This window comes from Amblyomma americanum, chromosome 7, assembly GCF_052857255.1.
Source record: "Amblyomma americanum isolate KBUSLIRL-KWMA chromosome 7, ASM5285725v1, whole genome shotgun sequence".
Taxonomy (NCBI): Eukaryota; Metazoa; Arthropoda; class Arachnida; order Ixodida; family Ixodidae; genus Amblyomma; species Amblyomma americanum.
The window spans coordinates 116,900,319-116,913,020 of NC_135503.1; the positions used below are offsets into that span (position 1 = coordinate 116,900,319).

The 12,702-nt window shown below is 44.4% G+C and overlaps 1 protein-coding gene across 1 annotated transcript; it reads right to left on the bottom strand.

Moving 5' to 3' along the window:
* Window positions 1–2,844: 2,844 nt before the first annotated feature.
* Window positions 2,845–12,181, bottom strand: LOC144098016 (uncharacterized). Its single transcript, XM_077630587.1, has 4 exons — window positions 12,028–12,181; window positions 10,155–10,237; window positions 5,509–5,719; window positions 2,845–2,963 (listed from the first exon to the last, which is right to left on the bottom strand). The coding sequence occupies exons 1-4, from the start codon at window positions 12,146–12,148 to the stop codon at window positions 2,845–2,847; spliced, it is 534 nt and encodes a 177-aa protein (XP_077486713.1). The 5' UTR covers window positions 12,149–12,181.
* Window positions 12,182–12,702: the final 521 nt, after the last annotated feature.

Here is a 12,702-nt window from a genome sequence, read left to right on the forward strand (position 1 = left end):
GAATAATTTAGACCTCCCGGCGATGTTTAACGTAACATCGCAGAGCACACCGGCGCCTTTGCGATTCGCCTCCATCGAAACGCAGCCGCCGCGGTCGGTTTCCAACCCGGGTACTCCGGATCTGTAGCCTGGTGGCCTAACCACTGAGCCACCGCGGCGGGTACGCTCGTCCTGTCCGCTTCTCTTCTGCGTCCTGTCCCCTGTGTATTTTTATGTTTTTATAATCACGTCATACGAACAAGCCCCACATCGCTCACTCATAAATTCATAACCTATATACGCTAGCCTATCATCTCTAACACATCAGCATCTATTTTTTCTTCTGAAGAACACTTTACATGCTTCCTGCAATATTGTTGTGTTAGTGCACGTTAAAGATCCCCAAGTCGTCGAAATTATTCCGGAGCCCCCCTCTACGGCACCTCTTTCTTCTTTTCTTCTTTCACTCCCTCCTTTATCCCTTCTCTTACTACGCGCTTCAGGTGTCCGCCGGAATTTGAGACAGATACTGCGCCATTTCCTTTCCACAAAAACCAATTGTCATTTTCATTTCACACACACACACACGCGCACGCGCGCGCACGAGAGAGCGAGCAATATTGATATATCACATGAAATTATATGTAATTTTAAATTTGAAACACGTATTTACACTCCCTTCCCCCTGTCCTCTATTCCTGTCCCCTCACCTCTTTCATTTCATTTCTGCATTCTGCCTGCTGTCCTTTATTTCCGCTGCCCCAGCTCAGGTGCTTCAGTATCGATGGCAGATGCCGGGGCTAGCAAAAATCTTTTCCTTCCTTTTTACTATTATTTTTAATAAAACCACTACCACCACCACGTGAGCAACTGCTTCGTCGTCCCCAATACTCTTTTCACATACGTGAGAACCCGTCTTCGGATCTTCGGTGCACCGTCAGATATGATGAAGAAGGATAGTCGCGTGGCGGGGTGGCCCCAGCTGGTCTCAATGTAACAGAAACTTGGGCTAGTTTATTTCGCGCGAGCTCTAACTTGCAACAGAAGGTTTATTCACGCAGAATAGAACTTAACAGTGTGTTTGACAAGTTGCAGAATCTGGTAATGTTCACAATGCGCTTTCCAACATCGGAGTCTCGCTGTCCAATAGTTCGATGGAAGGTGTACTAATTAACGCACGTAGCGTCAGCTTTGCCAACGAAAAATGCTTCTAATATCTCCCTGACAATTTGATTCTGGTACCATAAGACGCTTCACTGTGGTCTAAAGATGCTGCGCAGTCGTGTCCCCCTTACAAAAATCGGTGTGTTGTTTTAGTGATCGTTTCGTGGACTTCCGTCAACACAGTCAATAACATGGCAACAAAATGGCTATGCAACTTATTGTTGCCAAATTCTTGCATATTGGCACACTTTTTTTGTTGACCATCTGTTGAAACCTGTTGAGTTGAGAAGTTGTTGCTCTTTTGTTGATGCACACAGAAAGATAATCTTGTTGATCCCCTGTTCAACCATTGTTGAGTTGAGAAGTTGTTGCCCTTTTGTTGATGCACACAGAAAGATAACCTTGTTGATCCCCTGTTCAACCGTTGTTGAGTTGAGAAGTTGTAGTCATTTTGTTGATGCACACAGAAAGTCAATCCTGCTGGAAGGACATATATATGCAAATGAGGATTGTGGCACACGTTCCTGCATGCACATCAAGATGTACAAGAAAAAAATGTTAAAAATTGTTTTATTTGTAAGATATCACAGGTGCCTGACTAGAACTGAAGTTATAATTAAGAAATAAACTAATTAAAAATTATATGTCACAGCAGGTGAATGTTGCTGCCGGCCCATTACAGTAGAACCCCGCTGTTATGTTCTTCACTGCACATTTTTCCGGCTGCTGCTCGGTTTCATCCAGTCCCAGCAATATCTCCCAAAGGATCCAATGTATTGGGAACCCCACTGTTATGTTGTAGGAGTGAAACCATTCCAGAATGATATGTCGCAACCTGGCACCCCGAACCCGTCTGGGCAATGCGCGCCAACCGCCACTTTTACTTTTGACAAGTCTTGGCCAGGCTTTGCTATGCAAGTGGCTGCAAGAAGCCGCACAAGAGCTGGAGAGGTCGCCACTAGATCGCCATCTGCCCCGTGAACATCGAACAATGTAACTGCAATTTTTGTCGTGCTTTGATGGCATCAAGAAAGTGGAAGGCGCTTCCCCTGGACGTACTAAACACAGTCGACAGGCAGCCAGCGCGGAATATAGTCCACAACGCCAAGACCTTGGTCTGCCTCCCTCAACGCTTAACAGCATTGTCTCGAAGCATGCCGATAGAAGCGAATGCCGCGATGTTTGGCCCGAAAGCTAAGCAGGCTGGTGGCGCCAAGTATGGATGACTACGTCGCCGTGGATAATGCCGTAGTGATGTCGGGGTGCCAAAGCATGATCGAAATCGTTGCGAACTCGGTCGCGAGTGAAGCCGCTGACTGAGATGATGATGAACAGCACGAGCCGCATGATTCCGGGGAGTTGGCAGATACAAGTTTTGGAGAAGCCATCGTGGCTCTGGACCACCTGCGCAGGGACGTCACACCTCAAAGCTACGCTGACAACAATGCGGTCTTCCAGGCTATTAGAAATGCGTGGTGCTTTCCAGCGAGCGAAAGAAACAGCAATCCATCATTCTCGATTTTTTATGTGGAAATAAATAGTTTTAAAGTCAAAGCTGCACTGTTTTCATTAATTTTCGGAGCTTTCCTCACTATTGCAGTTTCCCGGCTGTTATGTGGTTTTTTTTCACCGGTCTGGTGAAGAACATATGAAAGGGGTTCCATGTAATGAGGCGTGTCACATGGCGTGCGACGCTATTTTTCAGATGGCCTGCTCTGGCGTTGCTGCTGCCGGGCCATTGTTGAGGCGAGCCAGGTAGCTCGCCAGGCTATTCTTGATTAGAGCTGCACTTGCATCTGGGAACTTCCTGCATGTAAAGCCTGAAAACAAAATAGCAAACTGATGTTGAACAAGTAAAAAAATCTTGTGCCAAAGCACTTGATGTGTGGTATCGCCCTCACATTTCTGCAACATTAATATATGCCTTTGCCAAATCGACTTGTCCTATCCTTTTTCTTATCTGTACAGTAAATCTTGTTTGCTCCATAAAACTATAAGCAATGATATAATGAATACAGCCATATCCCTCTCAAATGTGCAGTGTGAAGCTATTGCTAATAAGGGCAAATATAATAAGTTACTTCATGCAGTTTAACAGATACGTGTCACAATAGTGGGAGCAGTATTCTTGTATGCGTACATGCAATCTGCAATTTCAAGGCATTCAGCAATGACATTTCTTATTTTTTCCTATTCTTTTCTTTTTTTACATACCATTTGGTTTATGCTTTATGGGTGTTTAATGTCCGAAAGCGAGACAGGTTATGAGAGACGCCGCTGTGAAGGAATCCGGAAATTTCGACCACCTGGAGTTCTCTAATGTGCACCAACATTGCACAGTACATGTGCACTAGCCTTTAGAATTGCGCCTCCATCGAAATTTGACCGCTGAGGCCAGGATCGAACCAGCGTCTTTCGGGTCAGCAGCCGAACGCCGTAGCCACTCAGCCACCACGGCGGCCACATACCATTTGGTGAGGTCTTGCTATATGCTTTGTGTTAGGTGTGCGCGAATATTAGAAAATCAGTTTGATTTGGATTGGCTTATGGGGTTTAATGTCCCAAAGCGAGTCAGGCTATGAGAGACGCCGCAGTGAAGGGATCCGGAAATTTTGACCACCTGGGGTTCATTAACGTGCACTGACATCGCACAGTTCACGGGCGTCTAGAATTTCGCCTCCATCGAAACTAGACCGCCACAGCCAGGATCGAACCCGCGTCTTTCGGGTCAGCAGTTGAGCACCATAACCACTCAGCCATTGCGGCCGGTAGACTATTATAAAATATCGAACAAGTCAAATAGTGTATTTTGGAAATTATTTGAACCGGATCGAATTGGCTATGAACTTTCGAACAGCTTTTGAACAATTGGCATAATGTTCAAATAAGGCTTGGCATGGTATATTCCCTCAATGATTGTTCTTTCAAAGAACAGGGCACACTACTGCTGGGTACCATCCTGCGGTGATCAATATCTGCGTGATGAAGGGTCTAGTGCCACTACATGGTCCTTTCGTGTGGCAGCATTCGTAATGCTCATACATGACCTCTAAGACACGACAACACGGCTAGGCTTCGCCAAGTTTAACAGCCATGGAGGTCATGGCTAATATATGCTTTTGCCCCTCTCATGCCCTTAGCTGTGGCTCTGGTTTATTCTCTATCACTGTCAATAAGAAAATAATTTTTGTACACGCATAACTTGACGTTCATAGAGTTAACATAATGAATTCGTGTTGCAGCACCTTAGTGGAGATCAGTGCTGCGTAAATAACAGCTATAGCTTTAACTCCGTAAGTTAGAATCGTGCTGCAGCGCTGCCGCTCACTGAAATTTTGTTCGGGCAAAGGGGGAGGAGCTCATGTCGAGCCGCCCTGTATTGTGTGTGTGTGTGTGTGTGCACGCACGCACACACACACAGACATAACACACACACACACACACACACACACACACACACACACACACACACACACACACACACACACACACACACACACACACACACACACACACACACACACACACACACACACACACACACACACACACACACACACACACACACACACACACACACACACACACACACACACACACACACACACACACACACACACACACACACACACACACACACACACACACACACACACACACACACACACACACACACACACACACACACACACACACACACACACACAGGGTCTCGGTTCTGGAAGTCTTGTTACCTTAGGTAGCATAAGAGGGCTCTCGCACAGTTTCCGCCCTCGCCGTTGGATGATGTTCCACGTCACACTTGCGGTAATAAAAGACGCGCTACGTCTGCCGGTATGACGAGGGTGGCGCATGTGAACACTGTCGAGGTTCGCTTACACGCAATAAACAAATTACCCACGAGAGCAGCAGATTGGACAGCCGTCGCCGTAGCTCAGTTGCAGTGGCACCGCCAGAAATTTTGTTCGAGGGGGCTCATGTTGTCAAATTTCGGGGGGGACTGAAGGCCCATAAGCACCCCCCCCCTCGCTACGCCCCTGCTGCCGCTATCACATCAATGTTTAACGCTATTCTTCCGTTTTGTCCGATTATTTGCACAAGTAGCAAATATTGCCACAAATATTCTATTTGTTTTAAACTCGGTAGGCCAGTTACACTACTCATGTTCAATTTAAAAAAGTACCATCTGTTTCTCTAGTTTGGATTCCTGTTTTGTTTGCAAAAAAATCTCCAGTGCTTTCAACCTAGGATATTGGATTTTTTTACCCTCAGCAAGAGTTCTAAACTCTAAATGAGCAATATGGATTTATAAAAAGTATTTTAGATGGCTTCCTACATAAAGATATGTCTGAAAAGGACACTTACCAATTACTGCCGAGACCTTCTCTTGGTACAGAGACCCGCGTTTGGAGTGTGTGCGAGTGTTCTGCTGCCCGAAGAGAGAGCTGCCCTGCAGCTCCTCAGGCGAAAACAGATGTCGGAGCAGTGCACGGGCATACTTCCCAGGCCCACTGTTCGAATGGTTCAACAGCCCGAGCACCGATTTATCAACAAGAACGCCACCACCAATATCAACCTGCAAAGACAAAGCATGTTCCACCTTTGTGACAAAAGCATTCTTAAGACAGCAAAAGAGAAGAGAACAAAGTTTTATAGAAGGCCTTGTTTTACAGTGACCACACAGAAACTGCTACCTAATAATGAAACATGCTCCTGCTATGGGGTTGTGCCATAAGATACAGTATAATTGGCTTATTTTTTTACAATACTGCTAGTCTCAATACGAGACCATAGGAGGTGGGCAATCAGTACAATACAAAGTTCAAAACAATAAAGCGAAATTGCTTCCAGAGGATGAACAGAAAGGAAACTTTGAAAATAGATGTTATTTAATACTAGTAGGCAGGTTACCAAAGAATACCTTAAAAATTCAGAGCAGCAGAAAAAAAGAAAACAAAGAGAGCAGCATTCTTGTTAGTAAGCATGCTAGAAAAAGAAGGTAACAGGTCACAATGGTCCACACAACCATCTGTAAAAATAACATATCAAGAAATGGCAACACAAGTAATGGCTGCACAGTCATCTGCTAGAATGTAGGACTATGACCACTTTACTGATTTTTGTTGAATCCTAATCTAGAGGTGAAGGAAGATAGTGTAAGTGAGTACGCACTAGTAATCAATAGATTGAGGTAATTCCATTTGCTGATGGCTAAAGTAAAGAAAGAATGCTTGAGAATGTTGGTTTGACTTGAGTATTCAGTCAGCGTATGTGCATGCTTGTGCCGGGATTGCAGTGAGTGTCAGAAGGATGCATATTTAGACACATTTACACTATAGCTGCTGCATGATAATTGGTATAAAAACTTCAGGTGAGATTCTTTTCCCCTAGGTGATAGTGATGGAAGCCAGCTAATGCAGTAGTATCAGTAGGGGAGTCAGAGGGTTTGTATTTGTTATGAATGAACCTTGCAGCTTTTCGTTGCATTCTCTCAAGCTGAGTGACGTCAGTGATTGATTGTAGGAACCAAAGAGTGCTTGCATATTGTAAAATCACTCTTACAAGGGCAGTAGGCAAAAGAGCTTTGTATTTTGAGGGGCTAATCATAAGCATCTTCTGAGGAAGAACAGCTTTCACAAGGTGGCGGAATATAAACATGGCCCAAAATATAAATAATTCAAATATCAATAACATAAAAAGAGTCAAATGTGATGAACTGGTCATTACAAAAGCCTAACTTGCATCCAGCGATTATGTAGCAAAATAGAAAAACAAATTTAGGAGCACCTTTTGAGGTAAAAGCAGCCCAAGAGCAACAACGTACAAATTAAATCAGTCAACAGTAGCACTGAGCTCCCATTTAAAAGCATATGACAAAAAAAAGAACGCTCAAAGCGAGACATGACATGACCTCAAAAGCAATTCAGCAAAAACCCCCCCAAGGTGCTCCTCTACTGAGACAGAGTACCCAGTTTTGAACCGGACCTCGGGCGGCTGCGTTTCATTGGAGGTTAAATGCAAAGGCGCCCGTGTGCTGGTAGGTAGGTGAAAACTTTACTGATGAGCCTCATGGATGAGATAATGCCAAGGGTTGGTCTGGCTCTTGATCCCGGGTGGTCGCCAACAGTACATGACGTGCGGCGACCTCTCCAGCCCACTCTACCAGCCACCTTTGTGAGGCCGGTTCGAAGCTGGAGGCCGCGATCTCCCAACCCTCTATGTCCGTGAGGTTCCAGCGAGGTGGTGGTTGGAATTCTCGGCAGAGATATAAAATGTGGTCAAAGTTGGCTCTCGGAGCCCCACAAAGAGAGCATTCAGGTCTGTATTGGCCTGGGTGGATAAGGGCTAACAAAGCCGGTGAAAGGAATGTGCGAGCCTGGAGCTGTCTTTAGGTCTTTTGTTGTTCTTTCGAGGGAGATGTTTGGTGGCGGATAGACGAGTCTTTGCTCCCTGTAATGGAGGGTTATTTCTTGATAGGTGACGAGCCGGTCCCTAGCGCTACCCCGGTCTATGGTGTGGTCTGCTCGGTTGACGTACGCTCGAGCAAGAGAGTGAGCCACTTCGCCGCCGGGGTTGCCTGCATGGGCTGGCACCCAAACTATTTGAACGGGGTTGGGGTTCTGTGGAGCAAGAATTGATAATTTTTCGGGTGGTAGAATGAATCTGTCCCCGTGCAAAATTCGTGATTGCTGTTTTAGAGTCACTCAGAATGAGTGTGGAAGCAGAGGAAGAAATGGCAAGCGCTATGGCTGCTTCTTCGGCTTCAAGTGAGGTTGTTGTGTTGGTCGAGCACAAGGCTATGTGTTTGAGGTCATGTGATGCTACAGTGATGGCAGAGGCCGAATTGTGGATGTACTCAGCCGCGTCCGCGTAGACGGCGTCCCTTGACACGGGCTACACGTCTGGCCTGGTTGTGAACTGGGTGTATGTTTTTGGACAGAGGGTCAACTACGAGTCTGTCCCTGATGTGTGTTGGGATGGTGTGGGAGTTGTTTGGGGGGTGGACCTGTAGGCCGAATCTTTAGAGCGGCGGGAATGTGTCTACCTGTATTTGTGGAGGAGAGTCTGTTTATCTGAGCCGTGCAATGAGCTTCAGTTAGTTCTTGTAGTGTACTGCGTACTGCCATGCATAGGAGATGGGTGGTGGGAGCTCGTTGTGGGAGATTTAAGGCTGCCATGTATGCCTGTCTTATTACTGCCTTTACCTTCTCCTCTTCCACCTTTGTGAGGTAGAGGTAGGGAAGGGAGTAAACCATGCCTCGGGTCATGCTCACGCATGCCTCGGTGCTTGTTGGCTATTCTAATCAACCAGATGGTTTGATGTGTCCTGATTGTTAGTTTGGAGATGGTCCCATGTGCTGTGTGATCTCAGTGCACATTAAAGGTCCCCAAGTGGGAGAAATTATTCTAGAGCCCTCCACTACAGCACCTCTTTCTTCCTTTTTTCTTTCCGTCCCTCCTTTATCCCTTCCCTGATAGCACAGTTCAGGTTTCCCCCAAGAAGTGAGACAGATACTGTGCCATTTCCTCTCCCCAAAAACCATTTTCAAAAAGAAAAAAATACCAGTTCAGAAAACATGGCAAATATATTCCTTAGAGTGCTAGCATTAGTGACTGCCCTTTTGCCAAGGAACAGATGGCTGGTCAATACATTTACCTTTCTTTCTGGGAGCACGGAAAGCTTCAAGCCACAAGCCACAGACAACCCTCGGGTACTTGAAAAACAAGCACCAAAGACCATGCATGGAAGCATGGAAGGAACGGGCACCCGGCATCATTTACAAACTCAACTATGCTGACTGATCCATTAAACCCTTCTGACACAATTTATTGTTTTTAATAAATTTGTGACACCACTTATTGTTTTTAAATCTGTAAGAAAATATTTGAAGAAATATTTTTCCACCTAAATGGTATACAACACCCTTAATAAAGACAATTAGTTTTCCAGCGTACGATATTAGCAGCTAATCTTTTGTGGGGATGTCAAAAATTTCATTCAAAATGTCATGGCTAATGGAAATGGTACCATCGAAATGCAATTTATCAAATTAATACCATAAAAATTGCAAAAATATTTTCAATTTAGTATGTATGCATTATGCTTATAATTATGAAAGAAAAATTACAGGATTGCACTTAAGTCTGCTTAAAAGTTTCACATTTCCATTTCTTTTCTTTCTCCCTCAATTTCACATTTTTTAAAATTTCTTGCCTTTTATTTCATTTATTTATTGTTTTTCATTTTATTTTTATTCTAAGTAGGCCTTCTCATGCATTTATATAAACTTCCTTTAAATCAGTCACGCAAAACCTGCTTCAAACACAGCATTTACAGATATTAATTCAATTAAATTATTTAAATAATAAAATTCATCAACCAAACTATTTTTCATTTCAAGACGTACTCACGCACTACCTAACACAATCAAGCTTTTCCAGATTTATCTCCACACGACATAATCATGCAGACAAAATTTGCAGACACATTTTGCTGACGCGATGTAACCATATAGTGCTTTCACATTTAAAAAAAGTGATGTTACTTTTGGTGGTAGATTATATGCCTCCAAAAAGATATCAAACAAGCTGCAACATTCACTGTTTCGCAAAATATAGCTTACTGCATTCGCTACATGACATAAGAAACCACCTTATTTGAAACATGAAGTATGCAAAACTTCCCTGAAACAAGGAAATCACAACTAGGTGCAGCTGTCTCAGAAAAAGCTATGAGTTCGCTTTGTGCACAATTGTGTGCAAAGCATGCTAAAGGGTTATTCACATTCCTTTGGTATCCAGTTACATGTTTAAAAGGGACACAAAGTTATGACAGCAATCTGTGAGTGAACCTCAAATGTCATCATTATCCCTGAAAACAGCTGTGGAGCACTGCCGAGCTTTGTCTAGTCCGAATGCCACCTGATCAAAATGCAGTTTCAATGAGTCTGTCTAGTAGAAATATGAGAATGCCTACACACTGATGGTGACAAGTGAACAAGCACACATACCTTATCGGCTGGCGTGCAGGGACCAGGACTTTTTTCGAATTTGGTCATCATCCCCTTCAGCCTTTTCACCATCTTGTATGCATCTGCAACAAGCACAGAAATGGAATCATTGCCGAATTAATCAGTGCACACGAGTTCAGCTGATTACATTCACAGTGCTAATAGGGTTGAGGGCGGCATTTCGTTTTCTTGTATTTTGAAATTTCTTCATTGAATAACTCCCATTTCTTTGCATTCCCTTAATTCTTTATGAGTCAGCATCTGCATGACAAAGAATCCATCTGAAGTATAACCGGCATCCATTCAAGCAGTTTTTTGCACCCCATTAAGAATATTTTTACCAGCAAAATGTATTACAGTTTATGGTACGCAATTCCTCATTCTCTGGCATATCTATTGAATTTCCTGAAGAAATGGTATCAAAGCTACGCATGTAGACAACATGAAGTATGTCTGCACTGCATGAAGTGAGTTTGCCCAGTTCCCTTTGAGGCAGCTGTGTTCAGCAGTAAATGTTACTAGCAGTCTGTTCGATTCGCCTGCAGTACATGAGCTGTTTCTCATAGTCGTACATGAACTGTTCCTCATCGGTTTCAGCAGTGCAACACAGTGCCCTCTGCAAGAAGCCATTTGTTTAAAAAATGCAGACACTATGCAGGTTCAGATAAGGAAACATTCAGGTAAACCTTCTTATTGGAGAGTGCCAGAACGGTGGAGCCAGTGCAAATGTGGCAGCAGATTATGCAGCTTGCGTGTTAGGACAAAAAGTAAAAAACACATCATTGAGAACAATGCCCAAGTTGCAGCTATGCTTACATGGGACGACTAAATGCAAGCAAACGCGTGCACCATACTGGCACTTCAGTCATATTCAGAAAAACCGCACGTGTGTTTCATGCTAGCTGCCATGCAATACGCATGCACCCAGGCTGTCTCACGGCAACATTCATTGCAATGTGCTGTTTGAAAATTCCTCACGCAGTTTGGGATGTTGGCAGCTGTTGATATGGGAAGCACACAGATGGCTGCAATTTGCCAGCAACGCTAAAACTAGCAGACAACCAGACCTGCACCCGAACTGCCAGAACTGGTGCTCAGAAATATGAGACTTCCAAATTCAGAGGCTTCAAGGACCTGTACGCACCCTCATCGTTTGGTCCAAGGGCAGTTTCAGTGACCTAGTTTCTGCTTTTTAACACAATAGCGTTAAAGACTCCGTTTCCCAAAAAATCCGATGTCAGCGTTGTGAGCGAAAAATCACAGGCATGGCTCTGGCAGGTGGTGGCTGCCAGCTGACATGACCAGGCACTGATCCGACATAGAGTTGTGCAACGTCATGCGACCATGTAACATGGCTGATTTGGCAGGAGCTGCGAAGTCGTACTCCTTATTTCAGATGGGAAGTGATGGGGTATGAACCCTCCAGGACCCTTGCATTCGGAGTCTGACATGCTACCTCTAGGCCACACAGACACGTCCATATGACCTGGTTAAGCAGGGCTTCATATCTGTCTGTGGGTCTTTCACATAATGTGGTAGCTTACAAGTGCATGCTGAAGAGTATGTGCGAGTATGTGTGAAGCGCATGTACGCGAACGAGAATCTGCAAGGGAATCCGCAGATGGAAGCCACTAAAGCTGTCGCATCATACCCTTAAAGGCGGAGCTTAAGTGACCTGTAAGGAATGCATTTTGATTATTAACTCAGAAGGTTCTATAAGAACCTTCAGAGTTGCCCTTCGACAACAAGGGTACAGAAGCATGATAGATGTCGTGGCAGAAAGTGAATGCCTGTGCTTAAAATAGATTGAAAAAATTAGACACCACGTGCTGAGCCACTGAGACAACATAACGCACTGATGAAAACGATTTACCAACTGTAGTCTCTGCTGACTCCAGTTTCCTTTTCAGCACCTCATTCTCTGCAGTCAACTCCGCAATTTTCGCCAGGAGTTCAGGCATTTCCAGTGCGGCACTGCAGCAGAGTTGCTGCATTACATAAGGGGGAGCAAAATCAAGGCCAAAAGAGAGAAAGAATAGACTCATAAAAGAGAACAGTAAGAAAAAAAAACAGTATATAACAGTTAAATAATCTTGTGACGCGTATACAATGCAAAGTGGAATGCATGGGATCGAAACAGGAAAAACAATGCAAAACGCATGACATAAAAAAGAAAAGCAACAATAAACAGCTGTTCTAAATGCCAAGGTGAATATGGCGGGAACTTTTTGCCCTCATAAAAAATGGTCGTTTAGATTATACTGGAATGATTTGCGGTCAGCGCATGATGTGATGGTATTTGGCAGGCCATTCCGTAGTGCCATTGCGTCCGGAAAAAATTATGACTTTAGTGCTAAGGTGCGACAGCTGATGCGTGCAATACTATGGTCATAGCTTAGGTGGCTAGACGTGCTGTGCGGGGGTTGTAGCTTTTCGTGTCTCGTGCGTGAGTGATAATAGAAATGATGAAGGCAGAGGCAAGATATGATGCAGCGTGACTAGAGTGATGGAATGGCAAGGGAGTGTGTCAGTGCGGTGATACTGGTTT

Coding starts and splice junctions, on each gene's coding strand:
- LOC144098016 (XM_077630587.1), bottom strand. CDS start 12,148: ATGCAGCAACTCTGCTGCAGTGCCGCACTGGAAATGCCTGAACTCCTG. Junction 5,720..10,154: donor CCTGCACGCCAGCCGATAAG/GTATGTGTGCTT, acceptor TTGTCTTTGCAG/GTTGATATTGGTGGTGGCGT. Junction 2,964..5,508: donor GAAGGTCTCGGCAGTAATTG/GTAAGTGTCCTT, acceptor TTTTGTTTTCAG/GCTTTACATGCAGGAAGTTC.